The following is a 12,629-nucleotide window of genomic DNA, read 5'->3' on the forward strand; positions in this document are numbered from 1 at the left end:
AGAATTTTAGACCAATATCCCTGATGAACTTCAATGCAAAAATCCTCAATAAAATACTGGCAAACCGAATCCAGCAGCACATCAAAAAGCTTATCCACCATGATCAAGTGGGCTTCATCCCTGTGATGCAAGGCTGGTTCAACATACACAAATCAATAAACGTAATCCAGCATATTAACAGAACCAAACACAAAAACCACATGATTATCTCAATAGATGCAGAAAAGGCCTTTGACAAAATTCAACAGCCCTTCATGCTAAAAACTCTCAATAAATTAGGTATTGATGGCATGTATCTAAAAATAAGAAGAGCTATTTATGACAAACCCACAGCCAATATCATACTGAAAGGGCAAAAACTGGAAGCATTCCCTTTGAAAACTGGCACAAGACAGGGATGACCTCTCTTACCACTCCTATTCAACATAGTGTTGGAAGTTCTGGCCAGGGCAATCAGGCAGGAGAAAGAAATAAAGGGTATTCAATGAGGAAAAGAGGAAGTCAAATTGTCCCTGTTTGCAGATGACATGATTGTATATCTAGAAAACCCCATCATCTCAGCCCAAAATCTCCTTAAGCTGAGAAGCAACTTCAGCAGTCTCGGGATACAAAATCAATGTGCAAAAATCACAAGCATTCCTATACACCAATAATAGACAAACAGACAGCCAAATCATGATTAAACTCCCATTCACAATTGCTTCAAAGAGAATAAAATACCTAGGAATCCAACTTACAAGGGATGTGAAGGACCTCTTCAAGGAGAACTACAAACCACTGCTCAACGAAATAAAAGAGGACACAAACAAATGGAAGAACACTCCATGCTCATGGATAGGAAGAATCAATATTGTGAAAATGGCCATACTGCTCAAGGTAATTTATAGATTCAATGCCATCCCCATCAAGCTACCAATGACTTTCTTTACAGAATTGGAAAAAACTACTTTAAAGTTCATATGGAACCAAAAAAGAGCCCACATTGCCAAGTCAATCCTAAGCCAAAAGAACAAAGCTGGAGGCATCACGCTACCTGACTTCAAACTATACTACAAGGCTACAGTAACCAAAACAGCATGGCGCTGGTACCAAAACAGAGATATAGACCAATGGAACAGAACAGAGCCCTCAGAAATAATACCACACATCTAAAACTATCTGATCATTGACAAACCTGACAAAAACAAGAAATGGGGAAAGGATTCCCTATTTAACAAATGGTGCTGGGAAAACTGGCTAGCCATATGTAGAAAGCTGAAACTGGATCCCTTTCTTACACCTTACACAAAAATTAATTCAAGATGGATTAAAGACTTACATGTTAGACCTAAAACCATAAAAACCCTAGAAGAAAACCTAGGCAATACCATTCAGGACATAGGCATGGGCAAGGACTTCATGTCTAAAACACAAAAAGCAATGGCAACAAAAGCCAAAATTGACAAATGGGATCTAATTAAACTAAAGAGCTTCTGCACAGCAAAAGAAACTACCATCAGAGTGAACAGGCAACCTACAGAATGGGAGAAAATTTTTGCAATCTACTCATCTGACAAAGGGCTAACATCCAGAATGTAGAAAGAAGTTAAACAAATTTACAAGAAAAAAAGCAAACAACCCCATCAAAAAATTGGCAAGGGATATGAACAGATACTTCTCAAAAGAAGACATTTATGCAGCCAACGACACATGAAAAAATGCTCATCATCACTGGCCATCAGATAAATGCAAATCAAAACCACAATGAGATACCATCTCACACCAGTCAGAATTGCGATCATTAAAAAGTCAGGAAACAACAGGTGCTGGAGAGGATGTGGAGGAATAGAAACACTTTTACACTGTTGGTGGGACAGTAAACTAGTTCAACCATTGTAGAAGACAGTGTGGCGATTCCTCAGGGATCTAGAACTAGAAATACCATTTGACCCAGCAATCCCATTACCGGGTATATACCCAAAGGAATATAAATCATGCTGCTATAAAGACACATGCACACGTATGTTTATTGCAGCACTACCCACAATAGCAAAGAATTGGAACCAAGCCAAATGTCTAACAATGATAGACTGGATTAAGAAAATGTGGCACATATACATCATGGAATACTATGCAGCCATAAAAAATAATGAGTTCATGTCCTTTGTAGGGATATGGATGAAGCTGGAAACCATCATTCTCAGCAAACTATCGCAAGGACAAAAAACCAAACACAGCAGGTTCTCACTCATAGGTGGGAATTGAACAATGAGAACACTTGGACACAAGAAGGGGAACATCACACACCAGGGCCTATTGTGGGGTGGGAGGAGAGGGGAGGGATAGCATTAGGAGATATATGCAATATAAATGATGAGTTAATGGGTGCAGCACACCAACATGGCACATGTATACATATGTAACAAACCTGCACGTTGTGCACATGTACCTTAGAACTTAAAGTATAATTAAAATATATATATATTTTTTTTTAAAAAGTTAAAAAGAAGTAGTTTAAGGAAAAAGTTAATTTACTGAGTCATGTAAAGTGAAAAGTCCAAGGATGGAGCTTCAGGGAAACTTGGACCCACGTGCTCAATGTCATCACATGTTGGACTCCAGCTCTTGGCTCTGCTTTCTTCTGTGTTGCCTTCATTCTCAGGTAGACTTTCCCTTTACAGTGACAATGATGGCCAGCAGCAGCTTCAATGATTGCTAAATAGGTAGAGTATCAAAAATTGCCAAATAGGTAAGCTTATACTCTACCTATTTAGCAATTGTTGCTGAAACAGGGACTCTTTCCCAATTGTTTCAACAAAAGTTTCAGAATTGAGTCTTTATGGCCTGGCCTGAGGCATTTCCCCATCACTGAACTAATTCATGTGGTTAATGGAGTAAAATTGGCTCCAAAAGGCCAACCTTGAGTCAGGGTTAGGGTGACCAACTCACCCCAATTTGCTCTTTGCTTTTATGATCTTAGGATTAAAAATCCCATGTCCCAGGAACCTCTTCCATTCGGGACAAACCAAGATAGCTGGCACCTTAGGAGTCTGCCCTGCAGATGAGGGGAATTACGGTCAGCCCAATCTGACTCCCATAGTCAAAGAATGAAGGCACGTTGGTCTCCTGGAGGAATCGCCAGAAGGAGGAGGAATGAATGCTGGGCAGGCAAAAGCAACAGAGTAATGTCCTCTCCATTCACTTTCCTAGATTAGAGGCACCTTGAGGGCAGGGAATGAATCTTATTTTTGTATCTTTTGAAAAATTAGCACATTGCTCTCCACATAGGAAAGCCTCAAAAGAATTTATACTGATTCTTTCACAGCTTTATTAAATATTTGAAAAAATTCCTTTAGAATAAAAGTCTAACACAATAGTTCGTGGTGGTTAATACAGAATCATTTTTTAAAGGAGCACTTAAAAATATTTTACAATCTTAACTTGATTGAGATTATTCCAATATAATCTTACTAAAAATGGATTAGGTGAAAAGTTTTCACCAAATGAACTTTCAAAATCACTAAAATGCAATGATTCATAAGGTCCTTTTCTACTGTTACATTTAAGATAAAATCTGTATTATTTACTTTAACATCTAATTTATATTAAAAAGTGAACCTTAAATACTCTCCTTGAAATTCAATTATTTAGTTTTGGTTGTGTTGTTGTTTAATTAGAACTGAGCAGTGGACGGGAATTGTTTTTCTTTGGGCAGGGTGTGGCTTTTGCTCTGAAACCTTTTTCCTGTAACTTCTAACTTCTGACCTACTCCTGGCAAGCAATGAGTTATATATCACAATTAGGAGTATAAAAGAGAAATAATTGGATAGAGAGCTATGTCTTTAATTTTGAAAACAGGATAAGATTTTTAAAATATTTTGTGTTAATGAATAAATGTTCAGTCTTGAGCGTAGTTCATGGGAGAAAAAGAAACTGCCTTTGACATGCTGCTTCCAAATCTGACATTGCCCCATGGAGGCAAATACTCTAGTTGTACTTACTTTTTGTGTATTGATAAATAATATTTCTATACATTTATAGGGCAGATGTGATATTTTGTTACATGCATTGAACGTTTAACAATCAAGTCAGGGTATTTAGGGTATCCACTATCTCGAGTATTTATCATTTCTATGTGATGGGAACATTTCAAGTCCTGTCTTCTAGCTATTTTGAAATATAAAATACATTTAACTATAGTCACCCTACTCTGCTATCAAACATTAGAATATATTTCTTCTATCTAACTGTATGTTTGCTCAGTCATTTCTCTGTGGGGTATATTCATTTGTAAATAATAAGTTTAGACTATTGCCTCTAGTTCATTTCAATCTCTAACATAAAATGGGTTTAAAGGCTCTCTATATTTCCAAAATTTATATAAAATTCCCTTTGCAAAAGCTGAGCTGAAAGAACATTAAAAATGAATATTATTTTGCCTACCTAAATAAAACAACACTTATGCCTAAAAACCACATTGTAAATAAGAAATTTATTTTACTATTATGTTTTCTTTTATTATCATTAAATTTCTACAATGAAACTATAGTGAACTTTGTGGCCAACTTCCCAGCACCCATTCCACCTCATTTCCACTGAGAAAAAAAGTAAAGTTTGGGCGAGACCTCAGTTTAAGATGTGGACTGCATTGGTCTACAGGTAACCATATCCTTTCCTGGCTTAGATTTGGATATGTGACACAATTCTGTCCAAAGTGATTGAAGGAGACAGTTGCTGAAGACTTCTAAGAGACAGAAGAAATCTAGACGTCATTTCTATCACCTAGTGGAAGTGAAAAATGAATTACATGTTTCCTGTTGCTGCTGGTAGTTATATTTACCACTAAAGGAACCAGAAGTCAACTCTGTTAAAAGCCAAGTGTAAAGCTGCAAAGAACTGAGTACATTATGAAATCGTTGAGTTGCTAACTCAACCAGTCCTGAAGTCTGCCTTACCTCTGGACTTCATGTTCCACAAGATGATAAATATCCTTACTATAACAGGATTTTGGTTGTGGTTGAAATGGTAAATATATAGAGGATAACAAAAGTTTAGAGCCTTATGTGTCATTTTGTCCCTCTGTTCCTGACCACTTTATCTTACAGAGCAAGAGCCCAGGTGGCATGAGACTCCCTAATTTAACCCAGCCACACAGGCAGTAGCAGTGGATAAAGAAAGTCCTCTCCTGATGCCCATCCAGTTGCTATCTTCACCAAACATCTGACCTAGATGGCATTCAGTTTTATCCACCCTTTAAGCATACATATGCACCTACCGAATGAACAAACAGGACAAGGATATGCACAATAACCCCAAATGCCACAAAATTTAAGTTCTGCTAAACTTAAATTGTATGTCATTGGACATTACCTAAATTCCCCCAAAATTTGGCCTTACCCTGACTACTGTTCAAATTGGGGTACTTTTTTGGTCATAATGATAATAATCTCCAAAACAACATGTGTCAGATACTGTGCTGAATACTCTACTCGCTTTAGTTCATTCATTTGATAGTAGCAGGTTGGTATTGTAACAAGACCCATTTTGCAGATGAGGAAATGAAAGCTCAAATAGGTTGAGACACTGGCCCATGATTGCTCTGCTGGTGAGTGACAGAGTGAGTATTCAAACCAGGTTCTAGGGTCTGCAGGTTCTAGGGATTCCGCTGCATACCCACTACCATCCCCTCCAGCTCTGAAAGCCCATGGATCTAAGATGCCCATATTCACCAATGCACAGGCCAACCTGAGACTTAAAAGTGGAATTAATTTATCAAGGCACAAACTAATAATCAACAGAATACATCTATTGCCAAATCATCTCCATGGCTGCTTCCAGATTGTTGGTAATAGCTATACTGTAAAGTTCAGACCAAGGGGACCAACTTCAGAATTTGTTATCTAAGGTCCAGTACTGCAGTTTACTAATCCAGGTACTGGATTTACAGCTATTAAATACTTAACACTTGAGGACATCACATGTGATTAATATTCTTAATTTATTTGTGTTAGGTAACATGGGGTAACTTAAAATGGTGCTGTACCTTAAGATGGGGCCGGTTCCGGGTTCTTCTCCCCTCCTTGACCAGGCACTGTCTGAACCCACCAAAGGAGGGCCAATCAGAAAGAAGCATCTCCCGCCTTCCCTTGGGCCCACCCCTAGCCCAATCCACATAGGCCCAAGGGATATAAAACCCAGCACACCAGCAGCCCTCTCTCTCTTCTCTTCCTTCTCCTTGCGTGGTGCCGCTCGATACCTCCAATAAAGATCTCTTGACTGCGACCGGTGTAGTTTGGTCTCTGCCCGGCCCCTTTCATTGGTGCCGTGACTCAGATCAGGACTCCCCATCCCCCTCGGTGGGACCCCGATCCCTTTCGGGCCCAGTCCAGACCCCGGCCAGTCTTCGCTCATTCTCCTGTTCACCAAGCTGTTCACCCAACACCGGCCTCGTCTCGGTAAGTCTTCCCCTCTGGGGTCTACCTCTCTAGGCAGGCAAGAGACCCCACAAAGCGCCTCGCCTCAAGCCCCTAAGGCCACGGTAGACCCCAAATAGCAAAACTGGCCCACATATCCCCTAGACAACAAAAGCAAATGGCCCACTTATGGGTCTCTCGATCCTAACATTCTCCAGGATCTCTACAATTATTGCGAGCGAACAGGAAAATGGGTAGAGATCCCATATATCCATGGCTTCTTTCTCCTACGGGATAGACCTAACCTTTGTCTCCCTTGCAAACCGCAGCAGCTCCTTGCCGCTCTTAAACTGCCAACCTCTCCCTCTGCCCCTGACTTCGACCCAGCCGACGAACCCCCCCCATACTACCACCCTCCGCCGCACCCTCCGGCCACCACCCAACCGGAAGTCACCCAGCCTCCCACTGCCCCCCCCCCAACACCCTCAACTGCCTATCCCGTCAGCCCCGGCCTTCGGCCCCCCCACCACTCGCTCAAAGTCACACCCCGCCTCCTTGCCCCCCTTAGAGAGGTGGCAGGAGCTGAAGGTATTGTCCAAGTCCATGTCCCCTTTTCTATGGCTGACTTATCACAAATAGAAAAACGCCTAGGCTCCTACACTTCCAATTCTGCTTTATATATCAAAGAATTCCAATACCTCATCCAAGCTTATAGCATTACCTTCCATGACATCTATATGATTCTCTCTAACACCCTCCTCCCCGAGGAGTGTAGCTGAGTCTAGGAACAAGCTCGAACTTATGCAGATGAGGTTCATCAAACAACCCCAGCCCTACTGCTAGGAGCGCAGGCAGTACCTGAGCATGAGCCCAGTTGGGATTATAACACCCAAAATAGAGTATCAGCCTGAGACCACTTCCCTACTTGCATCATAGCCGGTCTACAGAGGGCAGCTCAAAAGGCAGTTAACTTTGAAAAACTTCATGAAGTCATACACGGTAAAAATGAAAACCTGTCTGCTTTTCTAGACCGCCTTACACAGACACTCCAACAATACACCAACATAGATCCCAAAACCCCAGACGGTAGGCAACTCCTCATGTCCCATTTTGTCGCTCAGAGTTTTCCTGATATCAAAGGTAAACTTAAAAAACTGTACAAAGACCCCCTCACCCCTCAAACCGAGATCTTAGCGACGGCATTTAAGGTGTATCACAATCAAGATGAGAAGGCAAAGAGGCAAAAGTACCAGTTACTGGCATAAGCCCTTCAAGCCTCCCCTCGATCACACGGCCATAAGTTGTCGTCTGCCCATCCATCCCAACGTCAGCCCCCAGGGCCCTATTTCAAATACGGAAAGGAAGGGCACTGGGTCCGAGAGTGCCCAAATCCCAGGCCCCCCAACTGGCCATGTCCTAAATGCCACCAATCTGGCCATTGGGGCGTAGACTGCCCCGGCTCCCGAAGGGGGGCCGGGCCGGCCACCATCCCAACTCCCGATCTTCTAGGATTGGCCATTCAAGACTGACGGGGCCTTGGGACTTCCTTCCCAACACAAATCATCACCACACAGGAGCCCAGGGTCTCTTTAACAGTGGATGGATGTCCCATCACCTTTCTCCTAGACACCAGAGCTACTTTCTTGGTTTTAGGGGAATTTTGGGGCGCCACTTCCCTCTTTGGATCCCCCATAGTCGGGGTCGGAGGCCAAACCATATGTCCAAGAGCCACTCCTCCCCTCTCCTGCACTTTCTCCAGCCACATCTTTTCCCATCGATTCCTAGTCATGCCACAATGCCCACTCCCTTTGTTAAGAAGAGACATTCTCTCTAAATTTAAAACCTCCATCACCTTCAACCCAATCACTCTCCCGCAATCCACCTCACTCATTGCCTTGGTGGCAAGTTCCATAGATCAAACTCCTGCTCCTACTCTGCCTTCGCTCCCAGCCAGCGTCAACCCCACAGTGTGAGACACCACCACCCCCTCATTAGCATTCTGTCCTCCCGTACAAATATTCCTTAAAAACCCACACCACTTCCCCAGCCAACCCCAATATCCTCTCCCCGTCTCCAGCCTGAAAGGATTACAATCAATTATTTTAGACCTCTTAAGAAAAGGGTTCCTCAGGTCAACCCATTCTCCATTTAACACCCCTAAAAAACCCAATGGTACGTTCTGCCTCGTCCAAGACCTCAGCTCTTATCCTCTATTCCTCCTAGTGCCACAAATTTCTCAGTCATAGATCTTAAAGATGCCTTTTTCACCATTCCCCTCTCCCCTCAGTCACAAGACCTGTTCGCCTTCACTTGGACTGACCCAGACACTAAACAGTCACAACAGCTCATGTGGACAGTGCTTCCCCAAAGGTTCAGAGATAGCCCTCATATCTTTGGTCCTCAGACCTACAAAAATTACACTTTCCCCAGTCCACCCTCCTACAATACGTTAATGACCTCCTCCTATGCAGTCCCTCTCTAACTGTCTCACAAACTGACACCACCTCTCTTCTCAACTTCCTTCCTGACCAAGGCTACCAAGTATCCCCCCAAAAGGTCCAGCTCTCCCTCACTCAAGTCACCTATCTAGGCAGGCTACTTTAGAACTTGGATCCCCAACTACTCTTTATTAGCAAAGCCCCCATATGATCTCTCCCGAGGTACCCCATCCGAGCCTGTAGAGGCCACAGTCAAGCGGCCCTTCCTGTTACTCCAACAGGCACTACTCAAAGCCCCAGCCCTACATCTTCCAGACTTACAACAACCTTTCATTCTATATGTACATGAGCAAAATGGCTTGGCTCTTGGAGTCCTTGGGTGCACGGACCCACATTTGCGGCAGTTGCATACCTATCCAAACAATTCTGAGAGCGAACTCGGCCCACAGGGAACTGAGTTTTCTCCTTTCCCTCCTCACTCATCCGGCCTGGGTTTCCTCCCTTCTATTGCTCAAAAATCCTGGTACTAGGTAACCCACGGCTCTCGGCCTTACAGAGGCTCATCAGTTCTTTTGTTTCAGTGACAACCGGCTCGAAGGTTCTGACTCGCAACACAGCCATCGGCTAATAGGGGACGCCCTGTTCAGCCAGCTGCCATATACATATACCCCTTCCTCTCTCACCATGGGAGGCTCTGCATCCCTGCTGGCCGACTAGACCCCACCATGCGAGGGTGGGCCCCCTGCCTTCGGGCCCTGGATGCAGCCTACCTACTACTTCAAGAGTCAAAGAAATTAACATTTGGGGCAGCTGTTGTCATTACCTCCCCCCATCAACTCAAGGAACTGCTGACCTACAAAAGTCTACAAACCCTTCCCCTTTGCCACGTACTGTCTCTCCTAGTTTCCTTCCTGCATGATTCCGCTGTAACTTTCCAAACATGTGCACCCCTCAATCCTGCCACCCTCCTGCCTGTCTCTCCTTAAACACGAACCCACAAACCCCTCTAAAGCCAGGCTCACCCGTACCTCACAACCCTCTCAAAGTTCGCATTTCTAAAACACCCTCCCTTCTACTATTCCTGAGGCATAAGCTGCTGCCCTCATGCCTGCTCCGAGCCCGCTCTTCTGGCTCTCCGCCTCTTACATCTTCTTCTACGGACCCTCCTCCACCAACAGGCCCCCTTCACAACCCTACTACCTGTTCACCCTCAAAGAAACCTACAACTCTAACCAGAGGTCACACACCAATGTACACCCGATGCTCCATCAACGCATCCTCAGTAAACCTTCCCCTCCCTAAACTACCCTTATTTCCACATGTTCCACTTTGCCATTTGCTTTCTATACCAACAATCCCGCAGCGCCTGTAAAACTGAAGGGCCCCAAAACTATGGGTGTCCCTGGACCAGCTGTGTTATGAATTAAATCACCAAAAAAAAATAGACAGACCCCATTCATATATTATGTCACCAAAACAATGCCTCATCTCGAGCAATTCACATCACCGACCCAGCCAAGGCAATCTGGGGCCAGGCAGCCACAGGGGGAATATACCCAAGTGCTTATCCAGCACAAACTATAACCATCACCCGTACCCTAAAAACTGACTCCCAACAGGTTCTAGCCGAAATTAACACACATATTTCTCAAGGAGAGACTGAACTACAATCCCAGCTACACCCACAGGCCGACACAACCTCTATACAGGCTTCCTGGCTTCTGTTCCTCAATCAAGGATTACTACTATTAAACACCTCTCAGGTCCCTACTTCCGATTGTTTCTTCGCAAACATCCCATGTCCCCCTCCTTGCCAACCTCAGACAACACCAGCTGCCACCCCCCAACGAATCTCTCTAACAACCTCTCTCATAGGTACAGGACTAGGCGCCACCTCTTTAGGATACAGCATCTCCCAATTTTCAGATTTCCAAACCCAGATGCAGATGGCCATTGAGGAAATGGCTCAGTCTCTAGCCACCCTCCAACGACAAATCACATCTCTAGCTGGTGTCACCCTTCAAAACCACTGCGCCATCGACCTACTCACAGCTGAGAAAGGCAGTACTTGCACCTTCTTACAGGAGAACTGTTGTTATTACATTAATGAGTCCCAAGTAATCGAAACTAGCATTAAAACCTATATCAGATAAAACGTAAACTAATGAACGCTAGCACTACTCCCTCCCTTTGGGAAACCCTCAAAACCCCCCTCTTAGCTTGGCTCCTTCCCTTTTTAGGCCCCCTAATGGGTATCCTCGCTTTCTGCGCACTACTCCCCTGCCTCATTAAGTTTCTCTTCCATATCTAACCAAACATTTAACCAGCTTCTCCTCAGAACCAACTTTTAGCCACCAGCGAGGACGGGACAGATTCCACAGACAGGCTCACAACCTGCTAACCCAAGCCAGTCATGACAACCACCAACCGATTCCACAAATTTCTCAACGATCTCCGTGCCGACAGCTGGCTCATCGCCAACCCATCCCTGCCCCTCAACTGGCTCACAGCACTGGAGGATCTATACCTACAAGGAACATTACCCCATGCACAACCCTGACAGTTCTCCCTATGCCCCCTCCCCACAGCGCCCCCACTCAGCAGGAAGCAGCCAGATGAACCACGACGCCCATTTTCCCCCATTTAAGAAAACAAAAAGGGAAGAATGTTAGGTAACATGGGGTACCTTAAAATGGTGCCATACCTTAAGATGAGTCCGGTTGCGGGTTCTTCTCCCCTCCTTGACCGGGCACTGTCTGAACCCGCCAAAGGAGGGCCAATCAGAAAGAAGCATCTCCCGCCTTCCCTTGGGCCCGCCCCTAGCCCAATCCACGTAGGCCCAAGGGATATAAAACCCAGCACACCAGCAGCCCTCTCTCTCTTCTCTTCCTTCTCCTTGCGTGGTGCTGCTCAATACCTCCAATAAAGATCTCTTGATTGCGACCAGTGTAGTTTGGTCTCCACCCGGCCCCTTTCAATTTGTACTTTTTATTTGAGCTGGAGATACAGTAGTGAACAAGAAAGAAAATACCTCCTGGAGCCTGCATTTTAACATGCGGGACAATGAATCTGGTGCACTTTTAAATGTTCTATTAAATTCAATAGTGATTTAGTAAGTACTTCTATACCAAGTTCTGTTTGGCACTACAGAGAAAAAGGGAAAAAAATGCTATCCTCTCACTGCCAAGTGTGCCTGGACAACCCAACTGTTAGCGAATAATTCTACTTCTGTTTGGTAACTGCTCTTTATGTTGGAAACTTTAGTTATATTATTCTATTGAATAACCTTCCAATTAAAAGCAGGAGCACAATCCCACATACGCGTCTGTCAAAGTAAGCACCCATTTCTCAGCTGTAACTCATTACTGGTTCCCTGCCGCAGGCACTGTGCTGCTTTTAACCTTACTTGTAAACTATTACCCAACTTCCCCGGTAAAGGTGCTCGCTTATCCAGTAAGACGGACAGACTTCTATGGTATATCCACGTTTCATTTATCCCAACTCACTGGAACTGGCTGAAGCTTCTCTAGACTTGTGCCGGACCTTGGTGCAGCCAAAGTTGCTTTCTCCGCGGCCACCTAAGCTGCCAGGTGCACATAACTAAGTGGCAGAAGGCCATCCGCTTGGCAATTGCCAGAGGCCTTTCCGGGACTCGCTGGTTTTTAAGTTCCCTGAAGGGCATCCAGATCTAGGATGATAAGAAAAGGGCATAGTGGGAGAGTGGAATGAACCTCTACTCTTAGGTCCAATTCGACCCCGCCCAACACCTGTCTAACCAATCGGAAAGAAAGTTACATTC

General features: G+C 44.3%; 1 protein-coding gene across 5 annotated transcripts in view; it reads right to left on the minus strand.

The window, feature by feature from the left end:
• CLIC5 (chloride intracellular channel 5) overlaps positions 1 to 12,600 on the minus strand; it is a 229,525-nt gene extending 216,925 nt beyond the window's left edge. For 2 of the 5 annotated variants that reach the window (XM_055264847.2, XM_055264848.2), the window contains exon 1: positions 11,535 to 12,330. In XM_055264847.2, the coding sequence (XP_055120822.2) occupies positions 11,535 to 11,624 (90 nt within the window). In that variant the 5' untranslated portion in view covers positions 11,625 to 12,330. Of the gene's footprint in view, positions 1 to 6,022; positions 6,723 to 11,534 lie in introns of those variants that run through there. The other 3 variants (XM_063632917.1, XM_055264845.2, XM_063632919.1) reach the window with 3 other exon arrangements.
• Positions 12,601 to 12,629: the final 29 nt, after the last annotated feature.

The sequence above is a fragment of the Symphalangus syndactylus genome, chromosome 23 (genome assembly GCF_028878055.3).
Source record: "Symphalangus syndactylus isolate Jambi chromosome 23, NHGRI_mSymSyn1-v2.1_pri, whole genome shotgun sequence".
Classification (NCBI taxonomy): domain Eukaryota; kingdom Metazoa; phylum Chordata; class Mammalia; order Primates; family Hylobatidae; genus Symphalangus; species Symphalangus syndactylus.